The sequence below is a fragment of the Mangifera indica genome, chromosome 2 (assembly GCF_011075055.1).
Source record: "Mangifera indica cultivar Alphonso chromosome 2, CATAS_Mindica_2.1, whole genome shotgun sequence".
Classification (NCBI taxonomy): Eukaryota; Viridiplantae; Streptophyta; class Magnoliopsida; order Sapindales; family Anacardiaceae; genus Mangifera; species Mangifera indica.
Window position 1 is genome coordinate 22,425,593 of NC_058138.1, and position 15,538 is coordinate 22,441,130.

A 15,538-nucleotide genomic window follows, 5' to 3' on the forward strand; every position below is an offset into this window, starting at 1 on the left:
TACCAAAGCTTCCAAGTGCTTCCTTTTCTTTTCTTTTCTTTTCTTATCTTCCAACTCCCTCAAATCCTTCCTTTTTCTTCAAGAAAGCAAAGGAAAAATATGAAGAATGGTGGCTGCTGGAGGCTGCTAGAATATGGACGAAAATGATGAAAAAGTCTTCTCTATAAAGCCTTATCTCTTTCTCTTTTTCTCTTTGTCTTTTTCCTTTCCCTTTTTTTTTTTTTTTTCCTTTAGGTGTATATATATATATATATATATATATATATATATATATATATATATATATATATATATATATATATATATATATAAACACACATATACATGTAAAACAAATATATGTACTTAAAATGAGAAATATCTCTAAATAGAGTCAAAAGACATAAATACCCCTGGAACATACCTGAGGGTATTACAGATGGCTTCAACCATTCTACCAGATTTGCAATCTTTCTACAAATCTAACATAGAATTTAATTTGTATATAATTAAGGGTCTACATGTGCTTAGGCTTGGATAAGGTAACCTCTTAATTTGTATATAATTAAGAGGTTTGGAATAAAGAGGTTTGGAATAAGGTAACCCTAAATAGATTTTCTTGTACGATATACATTTAATTTGTACCTCACTCCCATTAATTGGCATACTAAAAGAATCAAAGCCTACTTCCCTTTATGTCTTGCTTCAGAGTTTGCCATTCCCGTTGGAATGGTACCATATTCTGCAACCCACATGTTACATGTCTCAAAAAAGGAAACCTAGTCAATATATGCTGTTCAATTAAAGTGTCTATAGATCAGGGTTAGGCTAGAATACTTGACAATAGAGTTTTGTCAGACTTGTCATTTATACCATATATATTTCACTTTAGGCGTCAGTATCTTTTAAGGCAATATGGTTTTCTAATATACAAATTCTATGTCAGATTTGTTTAAACGAGAATGAAAAGTAATTTCAAACTTTTCTTTCACTTTAAAATGATTGAGTAGTTTCCCAGATGCGTCTTCACTGTCATCCTTGCATACATCACCCAAATTGATTTGATGGTTGAAACGCAATTAAGTGCAATTCATTCGTAAGTTGATCCAATGTAATAACTAATATATTTTTAAACCCTCACATGGATCGAGTTGGTCGGAGTCCCAATTCGAAATTAGAATTTTAAAAAATTGGTAGTACCAGTTGGTCAAGTTGGCCACTGTAAAATAGGATTTCATATTTATTGACTTTGAAAAATAATTTTAAGGCCAAATGACTATTTCCCACCCAAGGTTTGATGCAAATTTAATATTTTATTCTCTAACTACGAATATCTAAACTCTTAGGTTGTTAAAATTAATAGAAATAGTTAACTTTAAGAGTGAAATTGTTATTTAACTATTAATATATTAAAAATAATAAAATATTATTCATTTATCTCATAAGTTTAGAAAGCTAATAATTTCTTCTCATAATTAAACTTTAAAATCTTACATTATCCTCAAACAAATGGTGAGACAGAAAAGGTAAATCAGATTTTGGAAGACATATTGAGAGCTTGTTGCTTGGATTATAACGCTATGTGGATAAAAATGTTTTCCTTGGTGGAGTTTGCTTATAATAATAGCTACCAGACGACTGTTTAGATGTCATCTTACGAGACATTATATAGCAGGAGGTGTCGTTCTCCTCTCCATTGGGATGAGATAGGAGAGAGATGTGTTATCTCGATCCCTTGGGCCTGAGTTGACCCAAAAAATGGTCGATGATATACAATTGATCAGACAGATAATGAAACTGGCCCAGGATCGATAAAAAAGTTATGTAAACCATCAACACCGAGACTTGGAATTCCATGTGAGTAAGTGTGTATTTGTAAAGATTGCTCCATTTAAGTATTTGATGAAATTAGGAAAGAAAGGAAAACTAGCTTACAGATATATTGGTCCATATGAGATAGTTGAGAGTCGGTAAAGTGGCTTACAGATTGACCTTACAGCTAGTATGGACCGGATTCATGATGTGAAAACCCACTCTTGTTTGAATGGACTTTTTTCATCCTATCTAAGCATACATGGTACACAGATACTACCTTGTTTGTATTTGTATTGGTTGCAATAAAGACTGCTATTATTGTTGAGGAAGTGGAAAGAACCTAGAGCTTGTTTAATTTCAATTTTGGGTGTAATTTATTCTGTTTTGGAAGAACTATAGATACGAACAGTTTCAATAAAACTCATTTGGTTGGAAAAGAGAGAGAGTCCTTATCTTAGTTTCCTCTAATTTTGAAAATTGAACAATTTTCAGATATTATATTAAATTTGTTGTTCAATATATGATATCAATAAACAACTTAAATTTATATCATAATTTATTCTTTAAAAAATGTTTTTGGATAATGAATTAAATGCAATCTAAATGTTACAGTCGTAGTACAGTGTAATTGCCATGTAGGCTTGTGGTTGAAAGTATTGGTTTTGACTAGAGGAGACTATAGGAATGAGTTGAGTGCTTTGGTGTGGAAATTGAGAATTGTATATGAGACTAAAAGTGAAGTTAATTACTATTTACACCTTTTGTGTATATCTGATAGTGGGTACACTGCAACTTGAAAAAATTGTTAACTAGTTTTTTCCAATATCTTAGAATCATCTCACATTCTTCAGACTTGAGTATGAGTGAAATTTATGAAGTGAGTTTTTCGTTTCTTTCCCTTCAGTTCTAAATTTCTGACTTTATTTTTTTATTGTAGATTCTTGCCTCTTTCATGTCATTGTTTTCTTAAGCTTGAGTATTATGTTAGTTCGAATTCATTCTCCACAGCCAACAAAACTATTTCTGTGCAGGTATTGGGAGCAGCATCAATGGTGGTTAAATCTGGGAAACACCCAGGTCAACTTAAAGATGATGTTGCTTCACCTGGTGGGACTACTATTGCTGGTGTTCATGAATTGGAGAAAGGTGGGTTCCGTGGGATTTTAATGAATGCTGTTGTTGCTGCTGCTAAGCGGAGCCGAGAGCTGTCCTAGAGCTGCCTAAATTCATGGTGATTTTATCTCTTTATTCATAGTTCAAAATTTTGACAATTTTCTTAAGTGTTTTTCGTATAATTCCCAGACAGAATAAATTAAGATAGTCCATGGATTTCTGTAATCCGAAATGAAAGGGCTTTTTAAGGTATTAAAAAATAGATTATTTTGTTTTTCTTGTCTATCGGAAAAATCCTAATGGAAGCAGATACAAATAAAAAGTTAATATAAGAAATTAAAAATAGCTTTTAAAGATTGTTTATCTATTAAAAATATTGAAATATAAAAAAATAATGAAAAATTTTTTATACATGAAATTTTTTATACTCAAATATGATCAAACACTAAAAACCTTAAATCAAAATTAATGTTTTGGAAATAAATCCGAAGATCTATTTAGGGTCTATATTAATCATATATGATAGCTATTTTAAAATAGATTATCCAAAAACACATCCATTTTAATACAAATTCACAGGACTAGCAAGTAAAAAAGCACTGATTCTCAATTCCAAAGGTCCCGATAGCGTCAGTAAATATGATTCCTCTTATCTTCTCACTTTCCTTTTGACAACGTGAGGCATGCTGGTGAAGGCATCTTGTTAATCTTAATCCTTTAGGAAGGTAGCAACAATTCCAAGCTTCATAACTGAGAAAAGTAGAGGTACTGAAACCCACAATTAGCCCATTACTCACTATTGGTCTCGTTTCATCAAGTTTATAAGCTCAGGACTTGCTAAATTCATTTGCGTAAACTCACATAACCATTCTTTGAGAGTAGTAATGGGAGAAAAACTAGCCGTTTCCGTCAGCCTAGCATGCGAGAATCAGCCGGAGGTGATCATACCACTACATGGAGAAGGACGGTCGAAGATAGAGAAAGTTCCGGCGATACTTCGTGATGTTAAGGCAAACAGTGACTGCTTTGATCCTCTTGTGGTTTCAATTGGTCCTTATCACCATGGAAAGGCTCAGCTTGCGCGTATGCAGCAGCACAAAAAAACAATGGCTTGTCAGTATGCAGATAAATATCTTACGACGTCGCTTGAAGACTTGTATCAGAAGTTCAGTCCCTTGGCCATTGATGCAAGAGACTGTTACACCGAGGAAGAAGTAGACAAGTTCAACGACAAGGAGTTCATTGAGATGATGGTTATTGACACCTGCTTCATCCTCCATTTCATCGACTGCTTTCGAGAGGACAAACTAGAGGATTTGAAGATGAAAAACAACAAGATAGCTTTCGTTCAACGAGACTTGTTGTTACTGGAAAATCAAATCCCTTTTAAAGTCCTCAATGAAATATCGCGCAAAGAGTTAGTAAAAATTTCACCCGAAGAAACTACGCAGACAACCATACAAAATTTTCTTTCTGGTTTTCCTTATTGTGTTAAAAGAGAACCTGCTCACCTTCTTGACCTTATGCGCAGCAATCTCGTTGGTGAATGCGCTTGGAAAAAAAATGCTCAACGTGGTGAATGCGGTCGGAAAAAAAATGCTCAACGTGGTGTATGCGGTTGGAAAAAAAATGCTCAACGCAAGCGCAAAGGCAGTCATTGGTTTTCCTATCGTTCAGCCCAGGAGCTCAAGGCTAAGGGCATCCATTTCAGGCCTAGCAAGACTAACAAATTCACGGACGTTTGTTTTCGAAGTTTGTGTTTTTGTGCAGGTTATCTGAGTCTTCCACAAATAGGCATTGATGATTCAACAAAGTCTATGCTTCTAAACATGGTAGCCCACGAATCCAGTACCGATGGCCCGGACGATCTCGGAGTTTCTTCATACATATGCTTTATGGATTCGCTTGTTGATCATGCTGAAGATGTTAAGGAGCTTCGAAAAAAAGGTATACTTCTGAATTATCTGGGAAGTGATCAACAGGTTGCTGATCTTTTTAACGAGATATCTGATAATCTGGTGCCACACCGGGATGCCTATGTGGAAGTTAAAGAAATGTTAGAAAAGCATTACACAAGCAAGTGGAAGACTTGGTTGGCAGAGGTTTTGTATACTCATTTCTCAAGCCCCTGGACGATTATCGCGTTTTTCGCTGCAATTTTAGCACTTGGAATGAGTTTCCTTCAGACTTATAAAGACATGAAGCATAGTACGTAGAGGCTAATGCACTACTACATTATTACTATTTCCTGTATATGTTTGTGTGAGGTGCGTGTTGTAACTATATTGAATAAAATTTGAATTGAGATTATCAATAAAATTACAATAAAATGATGCACATATCGTTGCCCATGGGTTATTGGATTTCCCAACTTATTTTCTGTAATTGACTCAGTCAAATTACCATACTCTTTTTTTTTTTTTTTGCATTAAATATTTAAATATTCAATGAAATTGAAAGTACTTTCAGCTTTATCTTGTTCTTGTGATGGGGCCATCACCTTATAGAATAAAATAAAGAAGTCCTTTTTCAAATAAAGATTATAAAACATTCCAAAGTTGTGGAGTCATAAATAAGATGGAATATAACTCTCGCTTTCATAAGCAATTCCAAGATCGAAAATTGAGAAACCATGAGTTATAAGATTGTTACCATAGGTGTCGAAGGCCAAAGGACTATTTTCCATCAAAGGTTAGGTGCAAAAACAAACACATATTTATGATATTTAAAAAACTTAAATATTCATTTAAGATTTAATTCATTTATATATATTTAAGATTTTTTTTTGGTTAAAATTATAGGTTATTTTATCAATATTATTAAAATAAATAAAATTATAATTTTTTTTTTAGTTTAAAAAATTAATAATTTTTTTAAGATTAAATTTTAAAAAATTCATTTTGTTTTCCTAAGTTTGGAAAAAAAATCCGGCGACCCTCTCTAGCATTGCTCTCCCAATGGCGCTCATCTGAATTATCATCTCTGAAGCAGCATTTCTCTCCCTCTCCAAAGCGTTTCTCTTCATTCTTTGTCAAATTACATTTATTTTTTAGTACTAGTTCATGTTTGTGTTATGTTCTTTCCATTTCAAATTGGCACGTTGAATAAAAATGTGAAAGTATCTAATCTACTTGTATTTTGATAGTTATGAGCTTGGGAGGAGCTTCAACAGACGATGGTGGGGAACTAATTTATAAACTGTTTCAATCAGTTGGCAAGATTTGGCGGGCTGATGAGAAATTGTTTGATGCTATCGCTTGTTTGAGGTATATGGCCTCCCATTTTATAGTCTCTCAGCAGCTTGGAATATTCTCTCATTTAATAATTTCCCACAAGCCCTAGTTTCATTATTTACCATAATGAGGTTCCTGGGTCCATGGGAAACCATAAGACCTAATAACATGTTCTTATGTTAACGCATCCGTCTCTGGACAAACAGAGTTGGCTGGTTGTTTTAATCAAAGATTTTATTTTATTTTTTAATTTTCAGTGGCAGCGGTCCAGCATATATTTTCTTGGTGAAGCTCTAGCTGATGGTGGAGTGGCTGCAGGTCTACCACGAGAACTTGCGCCAGGTCTAGGGTCACAAACTGTAAGTTAGTGATACTGATTCTTTCATTCTCTAGTTTTATGAACTATGCAATAGGAGATAACATTCTTCAAGTGTGAAAACCCACTCTTATTTGAATGGACCTTTTTTCATCCTATCTAAGCATACATGCTACACAAATGCCACCTAGTTAGTATTTGTATTGGTTGCAGTAAAGACTGCTGTTATTGTTGAGGAAGTGGCAAGAAGTTAGAGCTATTTTAATTTCAATTTCGGGTGTAATTTATTCCGTTTGGGAAGAACTAGAAATACAAACAGTTTTGAGAAAGCACATTCGGTTGAAAAAGAGACAAAGCCCTTATCCTAGTTTCTTGTAGTTTTGAAAGCTGAACAATTTTGAGGTATAATATCAAATTTGTTGTTCAAGATATGATATCAATAAACAACTTAAATTTATATCATAACTTATTTTTTCAAAAATGTTTTTGGATAATTAATGAAATGCAATATAAATGTTACCCTCATAGTACAATGTAATTTCCATGTAGGTTGTGGTTGAAAGTATCGATTTTGACTAGAGGAGACAGTAGGAATGAGTCAGGTGCTTTGTTGTGGAAATTGATTTTTAATATGAGACTAAAAGTGAAATTATTTACTATTTACACCTTTTGTTGTATCATTTATCTGATATTGAGTACAAATCTTCATTTCAATGCTCACAAGTAACAGAGTAGATCTATATGACTAAGTTTAAGTTCTGAATTTCAAATCATCGAAGTTTAAAGTATGAAAGTATACTTATTTTGGAATATAAGCAATAGTTTGGAAATAAATAAGAGATGTATGTGTTGGACTTATTTTCTCATACCCATATTTTAATTTTGTAGGTAATATGTATAGTTGGTGACTATGAGGTAACAAATCAACCAAAGAGGATGCGCGTGAGTATATTAATACTTTATTATATTATTATTTATTTATAAGTTATATATATAAGATTTGTGATTTTGATATATTAAATTACACACTTGAGTTATTATTTTATGTATAAACATCTTTTGATGTTTTTGTCGATGTATATATTGAATGAAGGGTGTTTTTATAATTTTATGTAAAATTTCTAGTTTCCACTTATTAAACAAGTGAATTATGCAAAATTAGTTAAGGATAAAAACACTTTTCTCTGAAGAAGGGTGTTATATCCAAATAATGTGTCGATAGTTGAGGGTTTATATCGACCATGTTTAACATTTATTTTAAAAAAATAAATATCAAATATTGACAAACAAAAAGCCTTAAATGAAGTTTGTGGTTTTGTGCCTAATCTATGTTTCGGTAGAAAATTTGACAAAAAACTAAGGACTTCATTTAGGGTTTATATCAACTATATTTGGTTTATATTCCAACACAGGTTACCAAACAAATGTAACATTAAACAAAGTAGTAAATATATTCAAACTAAAAACCTCAAAAAAAAAAAAAAATTTACATTTTCTTTTTTATTTATGTTTTGACAATAAACCATATGATTTATTTAGGGCATGCATCGACCCTATTCGACATCTATTTTTAAAAAAATTACCCAATGCTTATGAAGATGGAGTAATTGTGGGCGGCAATGGATCAAGAGAATACAAACTGTACTTTTAAAACAGAGTGAAGATGGAGAGACTGCCACTGAGATTTTCATTTGAGAGAAGGTGAATAGGGTTTTGTGTGTACATAGAGCTTGTTTGTATTCAGAAATATATTTATAGGTGAGAAAGAGTAAACAGTGAAAATGTCATTCTTATAAATAAAAAGTAAAAAATATATACCAATTCTTAATTCAAGGTCCCAATAGTGACATAATTCCGCTTATCTTCTTATTCCCACTTTCTTAATGACAAGGTGAGGCATGGTAGTGAGAGAGCATCTTGTTAGTCTTTAGTCCTTTAGTTCTTATTCCTGTTAACTCTTTCGCGTGAACTCAGCAACTGAAGTCTTGCTGAAACACACGCACTGCGTAAACTTTTCTTCAAGAGACTAGGAAAGCCTCGACACCAAACTGTTCATCTTCCCTCATTATTGAAACGGTGCGTACGCACCGTTTCACTTTTACTGCTGTTATTTTACTAACCCCTCTTCTCACGCCGTCACATGTGCCTGCGTTTAACGCTCAACTCGATTTTATTCTGACAGAGAGTGATAATGAAAACACAGCTAGCCGGTTCCGGTAACCTAGCAGGAGGCAAGGACTGGATTGAAATTGCTGTGAGAGGTGAAAGTTGGCCGAAGATAGAGAAAGTTCCACAGATGCTTCGTGAGGTTACGGCAAACACTGGCTGCTATGATCCTATAGTGGCTTCAATTGGTCCTTATCAGCATGGAAAACCTGTGCTTGACTTTATGCGGCAGCACAAAAAAGCAATGGCTGGCCAGTATGCAAGTGCGGAGCTTAATCAGAAGGTCCGGACCTTGGTTAAAGATGCAAAAGAGTGTTACACTGAAACGGAAGCAGTAGACAAGTTCAGCGATGAGGAGTTTATTCAGATGATGGCTCTTGATGCCTGCTTCATCGTCGAGTTCATCGACTGCATTGTAAACGAGAGACCAGAGGCTTTGAAGATGAAAAGCAACATGATAGCTTTCGTTCAACGAGACTTGTTGTTACTGGAAAATCAAATTCCTTTTAAATTCCTCCATGAAATATTGGGCGTCAAGTTCGGAGATGAAAATAAGATGGAAATGTTACATTCATTTGTTTCAAAAATTCGTAATCTTCCTCCAGAAGAAACTAACAAGACAACCAAACCAAAATTTTTTTCTTATTTTGCTTTTTGGGAAAAAAAAATCTTAGCAGCAGGATGGGAGTGATAAAGCAAAAGCAAAAGCAACACCATTTAATGGTGAACCTGCTCACCCTCTCGACGTTATGCGCAGCAATCTCGTTGATAAATTCGCTTGGACAAACAATCCTCAACTCAAAGGCAAAGGCAGAGGCAGTTACTGGTTTTCTTATCGATCAGCCAAGGAGCTCAGGGCTGCAGGCATCCATTTCAGGCTTAGCAAGACTAACAAATTCACGGACGTTGAATTTCTTACGTCAATATTTTATTCTAGAGCCTATCTGAAACTTCCACAAATATGCATTGACGATTCAACAAAGTCTATGCTTCTAAACATGATAGCCAACGAATCAAGCACCAATGGTCCCAGTGATTTCGGAGTTTGTTCATACATATGCTTTATGGGTTCGCTCGTTGATCATGCTGAGGATGTCGTGGTGCTTCGAAAAAAAGGTATACTTCTGATCTTTTTAATGAGATATCTGATAATTTTGTGGCACACCCAAATGCCTATGCAGTTGTTAAAGAAGGGATAGAAGAGCATTACAAAAACTGTATAAAGATTTGGTTGGCAGATTTTTGGCATACTAATTTCACCAGCCCTTGGACGGTTCTTGCGTTTATTGGTGCAATTTTAGCACTTTTCCTCAGTGTTATTCAGACTCATGAATCCATTAAGCCTAGCAATTGCTAATTCACTACTACATTATGTCCTGTATTTGTTTGTGTGAGGGGAATGCGTGTGTGTGTTGTAACTAGTTCGAATAAAGTCTGAGACGTGTGTGTTGTAATAAGTTCTAATAAAATTTGAGTTGTGAGTTATCAATATAAGTACAATAAAATTATGTATATCTATTTTTGATTACTTAGTTTGATATTAAGATGATGTTTCATATTGTAATTAGAATTTTTAATTAAAGATAAAATAATATTCAATCCATCTAAGAAAAGACGAAGATTATTTCTATCACGAAGAAACAATGTTTATTAGAGTGTACAAAAATTATTTCATTCAATTCCTTAAAATCGATTTTCTTCTTCCACTCAAATGAAAAAAAAGTATACATTCATCCATCCCTCTAATAAACAAGCAATATCTTCATTAAGATCAGGCTAATCATTGATCAATACAGATTTTTTTTTTTTTTGAACACATACACATGAGCATTTATGTATCTTATCTCCTAAAATAGATAAAGATTCCAGAGAAATGAAAGTTTTAGTGAGGAAACTTGCAGTTACCCGGGCCGCCAGGTGGGGTTGGGATATAGCTGCAGGGGTTCGGAGAATATGGCGGCGACCTGTCATGACCTTGAGGGAAATATGTAGGAGATGAATGCTTGATTCCATTGCCATCCATTGGCATAGGCCTCGCAGCAGCTTCAACAACCCCAGGATTATTAGCAGCAATCACAATAAGAGAGATGAGGATCATAGTAATGAACACATCCTTCGCATTGAAAAAACTAGTTTCTTTGGTAAAAGCCATTTGGTTTTGTTATGAGAGCAGAGACAAATATCACCACACAACTAATTATTCAATGCCTTCTTATGGAAGGAAACATAGATTTAGAATCAATTAAAATTTAAAGATTTGATGGAATTTGATGTCACATGCAAAAGTTTTAGTAAAAAAATATTAATATATTATATTTGTATAGTAAAAAAAATATGAATATATATGTATAAAAGACAAAAGAAAAATAGTAATTTTTTTAATTAATATCTTAATTTCTTATTTTTCTACTTTCTACACCCTCACTCTCTCTCTACCCAAATAAAATTTCTCACTCTCTCCTCCACCGTTTTTGTCCCTTCCTCTTTATCACTTTGTCTCTTCACCATTTTCTTCATTCTTCATCCTCACTTTCTCTCATACTTTTTGCCTCTTTCTTTTACACAAACAAGAGACAACAGAAATAAAAAATAGTTCACTAAACTTTTGTTTACTAACAAAAGAGAAAGAGAGCTTATGAGAAAAGAATCCAGTCGACAGAGAGTACGAGAGAATCATTTTCTCTCCATATCTCTCCCACCACTTTATTCTTTTTTCTTTGAACTTTAGTGTGGCTATGATCCATGGATTATAAATGTATATTTCTGACAAATTCAGGCTAAAAAGTCGAGCTATAAATTTAAATATTAAATTCAAATTACAAATTACAAATTTGAATAATAAATTTATAGGCTAAAAATAAATTAATATAATCAAAAATTATATTAAATATATCAGAGATTATAGTTCCGTAATATGTATGTGGGACTTGATCTTGTAGTGCAATGTAGAACATTTTATGTCGTTATCAGATTTCTATGAAACCTATAAAAACTTGTTTTTTCATGATAATTTTATTGATGTATTTTCATAAGGGTTGTTATGAGAGAGTATCCGTGAGATCTTTTTACACTCGCTCACAATAGTAAACAAGCGATGATATTGAGGTCTAATAAATTTATGCAAGGAAAAATAATGGTGTAGTTATGTCACTCACATGGCTAGAATGTCTAATATTTCTCTCAAACCAGTCTAATTGACACTAAGAAAATATTTTTAGAAAATATGTTTTATAAAAAAAATGTTTTCACTGTAGTATTACATGCATTGTATAAAAGAAAAATTCTAATACTTTGTCACCAAAGTTTTGAAAAGTTTAAACAAAGAATTTCATGTCATTGAAGTTCGAAGCCTAAAGGTGTACTTTAGATTACTTCAAGTGAAATATAAGTAATAATTTGTTAATATATAAGAGATGAATGTATAGAATTTAGTTTCTCCTATTTATTGAGTGAATTATCAATCACTAATTTCCTCTATCATCTTGTAAGTACTAGGTATAGTTGGTCATTGTGAGGTGACGAGCAACAAGAGAAAGGGTATTAAAGTTATTTCTTATGTTTTTATTTATTTATGAGATTTGTGATATCAATGTATTAAACTACACACTTAGGTTATTATTTTATGTACAAACATTTTTATTCGTTTATGCTTATGCAATTATTGAATGAAGGATATTTTTACGATCATGCAAAGATTTTAATTTCTACTAATTTACAAGTGAATCATGCTAAGTTAATCAAGTATAGTAACACTTTTTTCTGCAAAACAGGACTTCTAGAGAGACTTGTTATATTTAAGTAATGGGTGTGTAGTTTAGGGTTCATGTCGACAATATTTAACATTCGTTTTTTCAGCATAGATTCCTAACATAGACAAACCAAAAATCTTAGATGAAGTTTGCAGTTTCTTGCAAAATCTATGTTTACCAAAGGCTTCATTTAGAGTTTATATCAGTCACATTAGACATACATTTCAACACAGGTTACTAAACAAACATAATATTCAAACAAAATAGTCAAATATAGTTAAAATAGAAATCTTAAATGAAGCCTACCATTTCCCTTCAAATTCATGTTTTGGCAACAATCCGTAGGAATCATTTAGGCTCTATACTGACCATATATAACATCTATTTTAAAGCAGTTCACTCAATAAATACATCCATTTCAACAAAAATTCATTCAACAATCGGAACATTAATTCTGCCAAGAACCTATTAAACAAAATATTCAATATAGATTAAAAATATTTAAGAACCTATTAAGGTGTGTGTCTACTTGATTTGACATTCATTTAATATAGATTAACCTATTAAACAAAATATTCAATCAATTTGTTAGAACTTGGATGAAGACTAAAACAGAAGATGTATTTTAAAATTATTTTGATATTGTAGCCTCTTGCTTGTGACGATGGAGTGATTGTTTGCCGAGAATGGATCGAGAGAAGAAAGACTTTAGTTTCTAAAACGGAGTGACGATGGAGTGATTGTATGCAGGGTCTGTTAGGTTTCAAAAGTGTTTTTGTCTGCGAGAAAGATTGAACAGTCAAAATTACCAGAGGAAAAGTAAAAGGCACTGATTCTCAGTTCCAAAGGTCCCGATAGCGTCACTAAATATGATTCCTTTTATCTTCTCACTTTCCTTGTGACAACGTGAGGTATGCTGGTGAAGGCATCTTGTTAATCTTAATCCTTTAGGAAGGTAGCACTAATTCCAAGCTTCATAATTGAGAAAAGTTGAGATACTGGAAACCACAATTAGCCCATTACATACGATTGGTTTCGTTTCATCAAGTTTATAACCTCAAGACTTGCTAAATTTATCTGCGTAAACTCACATAACATATCCATACTTTGACCGTAGTAATGGGAGATAAACTAGCCGGTTCCGCCAGCCTAGCAGGCGGTAACACTCAATTAGAGGGCATTATAATCCATAAAAATGATGCCAATCCATCAATCCCTGTTATTGAGAGTGTAGATACTGTTTCTGAGAGTCTAAAGAATTGGGTTCAAGATGTCGTGAAGGATGAAAGCAGCGAGAATCAACCCGACGGGATCAAACAAGGAGGAAGTTGGCCGAAGATAGAGAAAGTTCCCGAGATGCTTCGTGAGGTTGAGGCAAACAGTGGCTGCTATGATCCTGTTGTGGTTTCAATTGGTCCTTATCACTATGGAAAGAGTGAGCTTAAGTTTATGCAGCTGCACAAAAAAACAATGGCTCGCCTGTATGTAAATGGGGAGTGTAAGTCGCTTGAAACCTTTTGTCAGAAGGTCAGTCCCTTGGTTAAAGATGCAAGAGAGTGTTACACTTATAAGGAAGCGGTAGACAAGTTCAGCGACGAGGAGTTTACTCAGATGATGGTTCTTGATGCCTGCTTCATCCTCCAGTACATCCAGTGCATTGTAAACGGCAAACGAGAGGAGTTGAAGATAAAAACCAACATGATGGCTCTCGTTCAACGAGACTTGTTTTTACTTGAAAATCAAATTCCTTTTAAAATCATCGATAAAATAATGAGCGTCAAGTTCTGCGGTGAAAAGATGATGAGTATGTTATTGTTAGATAACTTTGTTAAACAAATCCATAGTCTTCCTCATCCAGCAGAAACTTACAAGACAACCATGAAAAAGTTTCTTTTTAATTCTCTTTGTCGGCGAAAAGAATGTGTGAAGGATGGGAATGGGAAAGCAGAAATACTTGATGGTGAACCTGCTCACCTTCTTGACGTTATGCGCAGCAATCTCGTTGGTAAATCTGCCTTGACAAACAATTCTCAACGAGAAGGCAAAGGCAAAGGCAAAGGCAGAGGCAAAGACAGTTACTGGTTTTCTTATAGGTCAGCCAAGGAGCTTAAGGCTGTGGGCCTCCGTTTCAGGCTTAGCAAGACTATCAAATTCACGGACATTGGTTTTCATCGGTCAATATTTTATTCTAGAGCCTATCTGAATCTTCCACAAATATGCATTGACGATTCAACAAAGTCTATGCTTCTAAACATGGTAGCCCACGAATGCAGCACTAATGGCCCAGACGATTTCGGAGTTTGCTCATACATATGCTTTATGGATTCGCTTGTTGATCATGCTGAAGATGTTATGGAGCTTCGAAAAAAAGGTATACTTCTGAATTATCTAGGAAGTGATCAACAGGTTGCTGATCTTTTTAATGAGATATCTGATAATTTGGTGGCACACCCGTCTGCCTACGAGGAAGTTAAAAATGGGATAGAAGAGCATTACAAAAACAAGATGAAGATTTGGTTGGCAGATTTTTTGCATACTCATTTCACCAGCCCTTGGACGATTCTTGCGTTTATTGGTGCAATTTTAGCACTTTTCCTCAGTGTTATTCAGACTTACGAATCCATTAAGCCAAGTAATTGCTGATACACTACTACCTTATTTCCTGTATTTGTTTGTGTGAGGGTAATACATGTGTGTGTTGTAACCAGTTCTAATAATAAAACTTGACAGGTGTGTGTGTTGTAACTAGTTTAGATAAAATCTGAGTTATAAGGAATAAAATTATATATATTTAGTTTTGAGTATTTATTTAAGACTCAAATGATATGTTATATTCTGTTTAATGTGTTATATTGTGATTAAAAATTTTAAATTAAAGATAAAAATAATAACCGAATAACACGAAGAAATATAATTTATATATTTAATTAAATACTTAAAACTGGTTGTATATAATATTACTTATTTTGTGTAATTGACTCAGACAAATTGAATATTTTATTTTAATTTCTGTACTTACAAAACATTAATAAATACTCTTTCATTGTGAAGCAATTCAATTTATTAATGATATATGTTTAATTCTAATATGAAAAATCATTTTTTCTGGCGACAAAAGTAAAGGGTTTGCATGTGATTGAAGGTGCTTTTTCCAATAAATTAAATCT

General features: G+C 33.4%; 2 protein-coding genes across 2 annotated transcripts; both read left to right on the forward strand.

The window, feature by feature from the left end:
- The first annotated feature begins 3,682 nt into the window (after nt 1–3,682).
- Nucleotides 3,683–5,265, forward strand: LOC123209503 (putative UPF0481 protein At3g02645). The gene has a single exon (XM_044627583.1). The coding sequence runs from the start codon at nt 3,792–3,794 to the stop codon at nt 5,121–5,123; it is 1,332 nt and encodes a 443-aa protein (XP_044483518.1). The 5' UTR covers nt 3,683–3,791; the 3' UTR covers nt 5,124–5,265.
- Nucleotides 5,266–8,647: 3,382 nt separating this feature from the next.
- On the forward strand, nt 8,648–9,979 carry LOC123208711 (UPF0481 protein At3g47200-like). The gene is made up of 3 exons (XM_044626228.1): nt 8,648–9,199; nt 9,297–9,738; nt 9,804–9,979. The coding sequence occupies exons 1-3, from the start codon at nt 8,648–8,650 to the stop codon at nt 9,977–9,979; spliced, it is 1,170 nt and encodes a 389-aa protein (XP_044482163.1).
- Nucleotides 9,980–15,538: the final 5,559 nt, after the last annotated feature.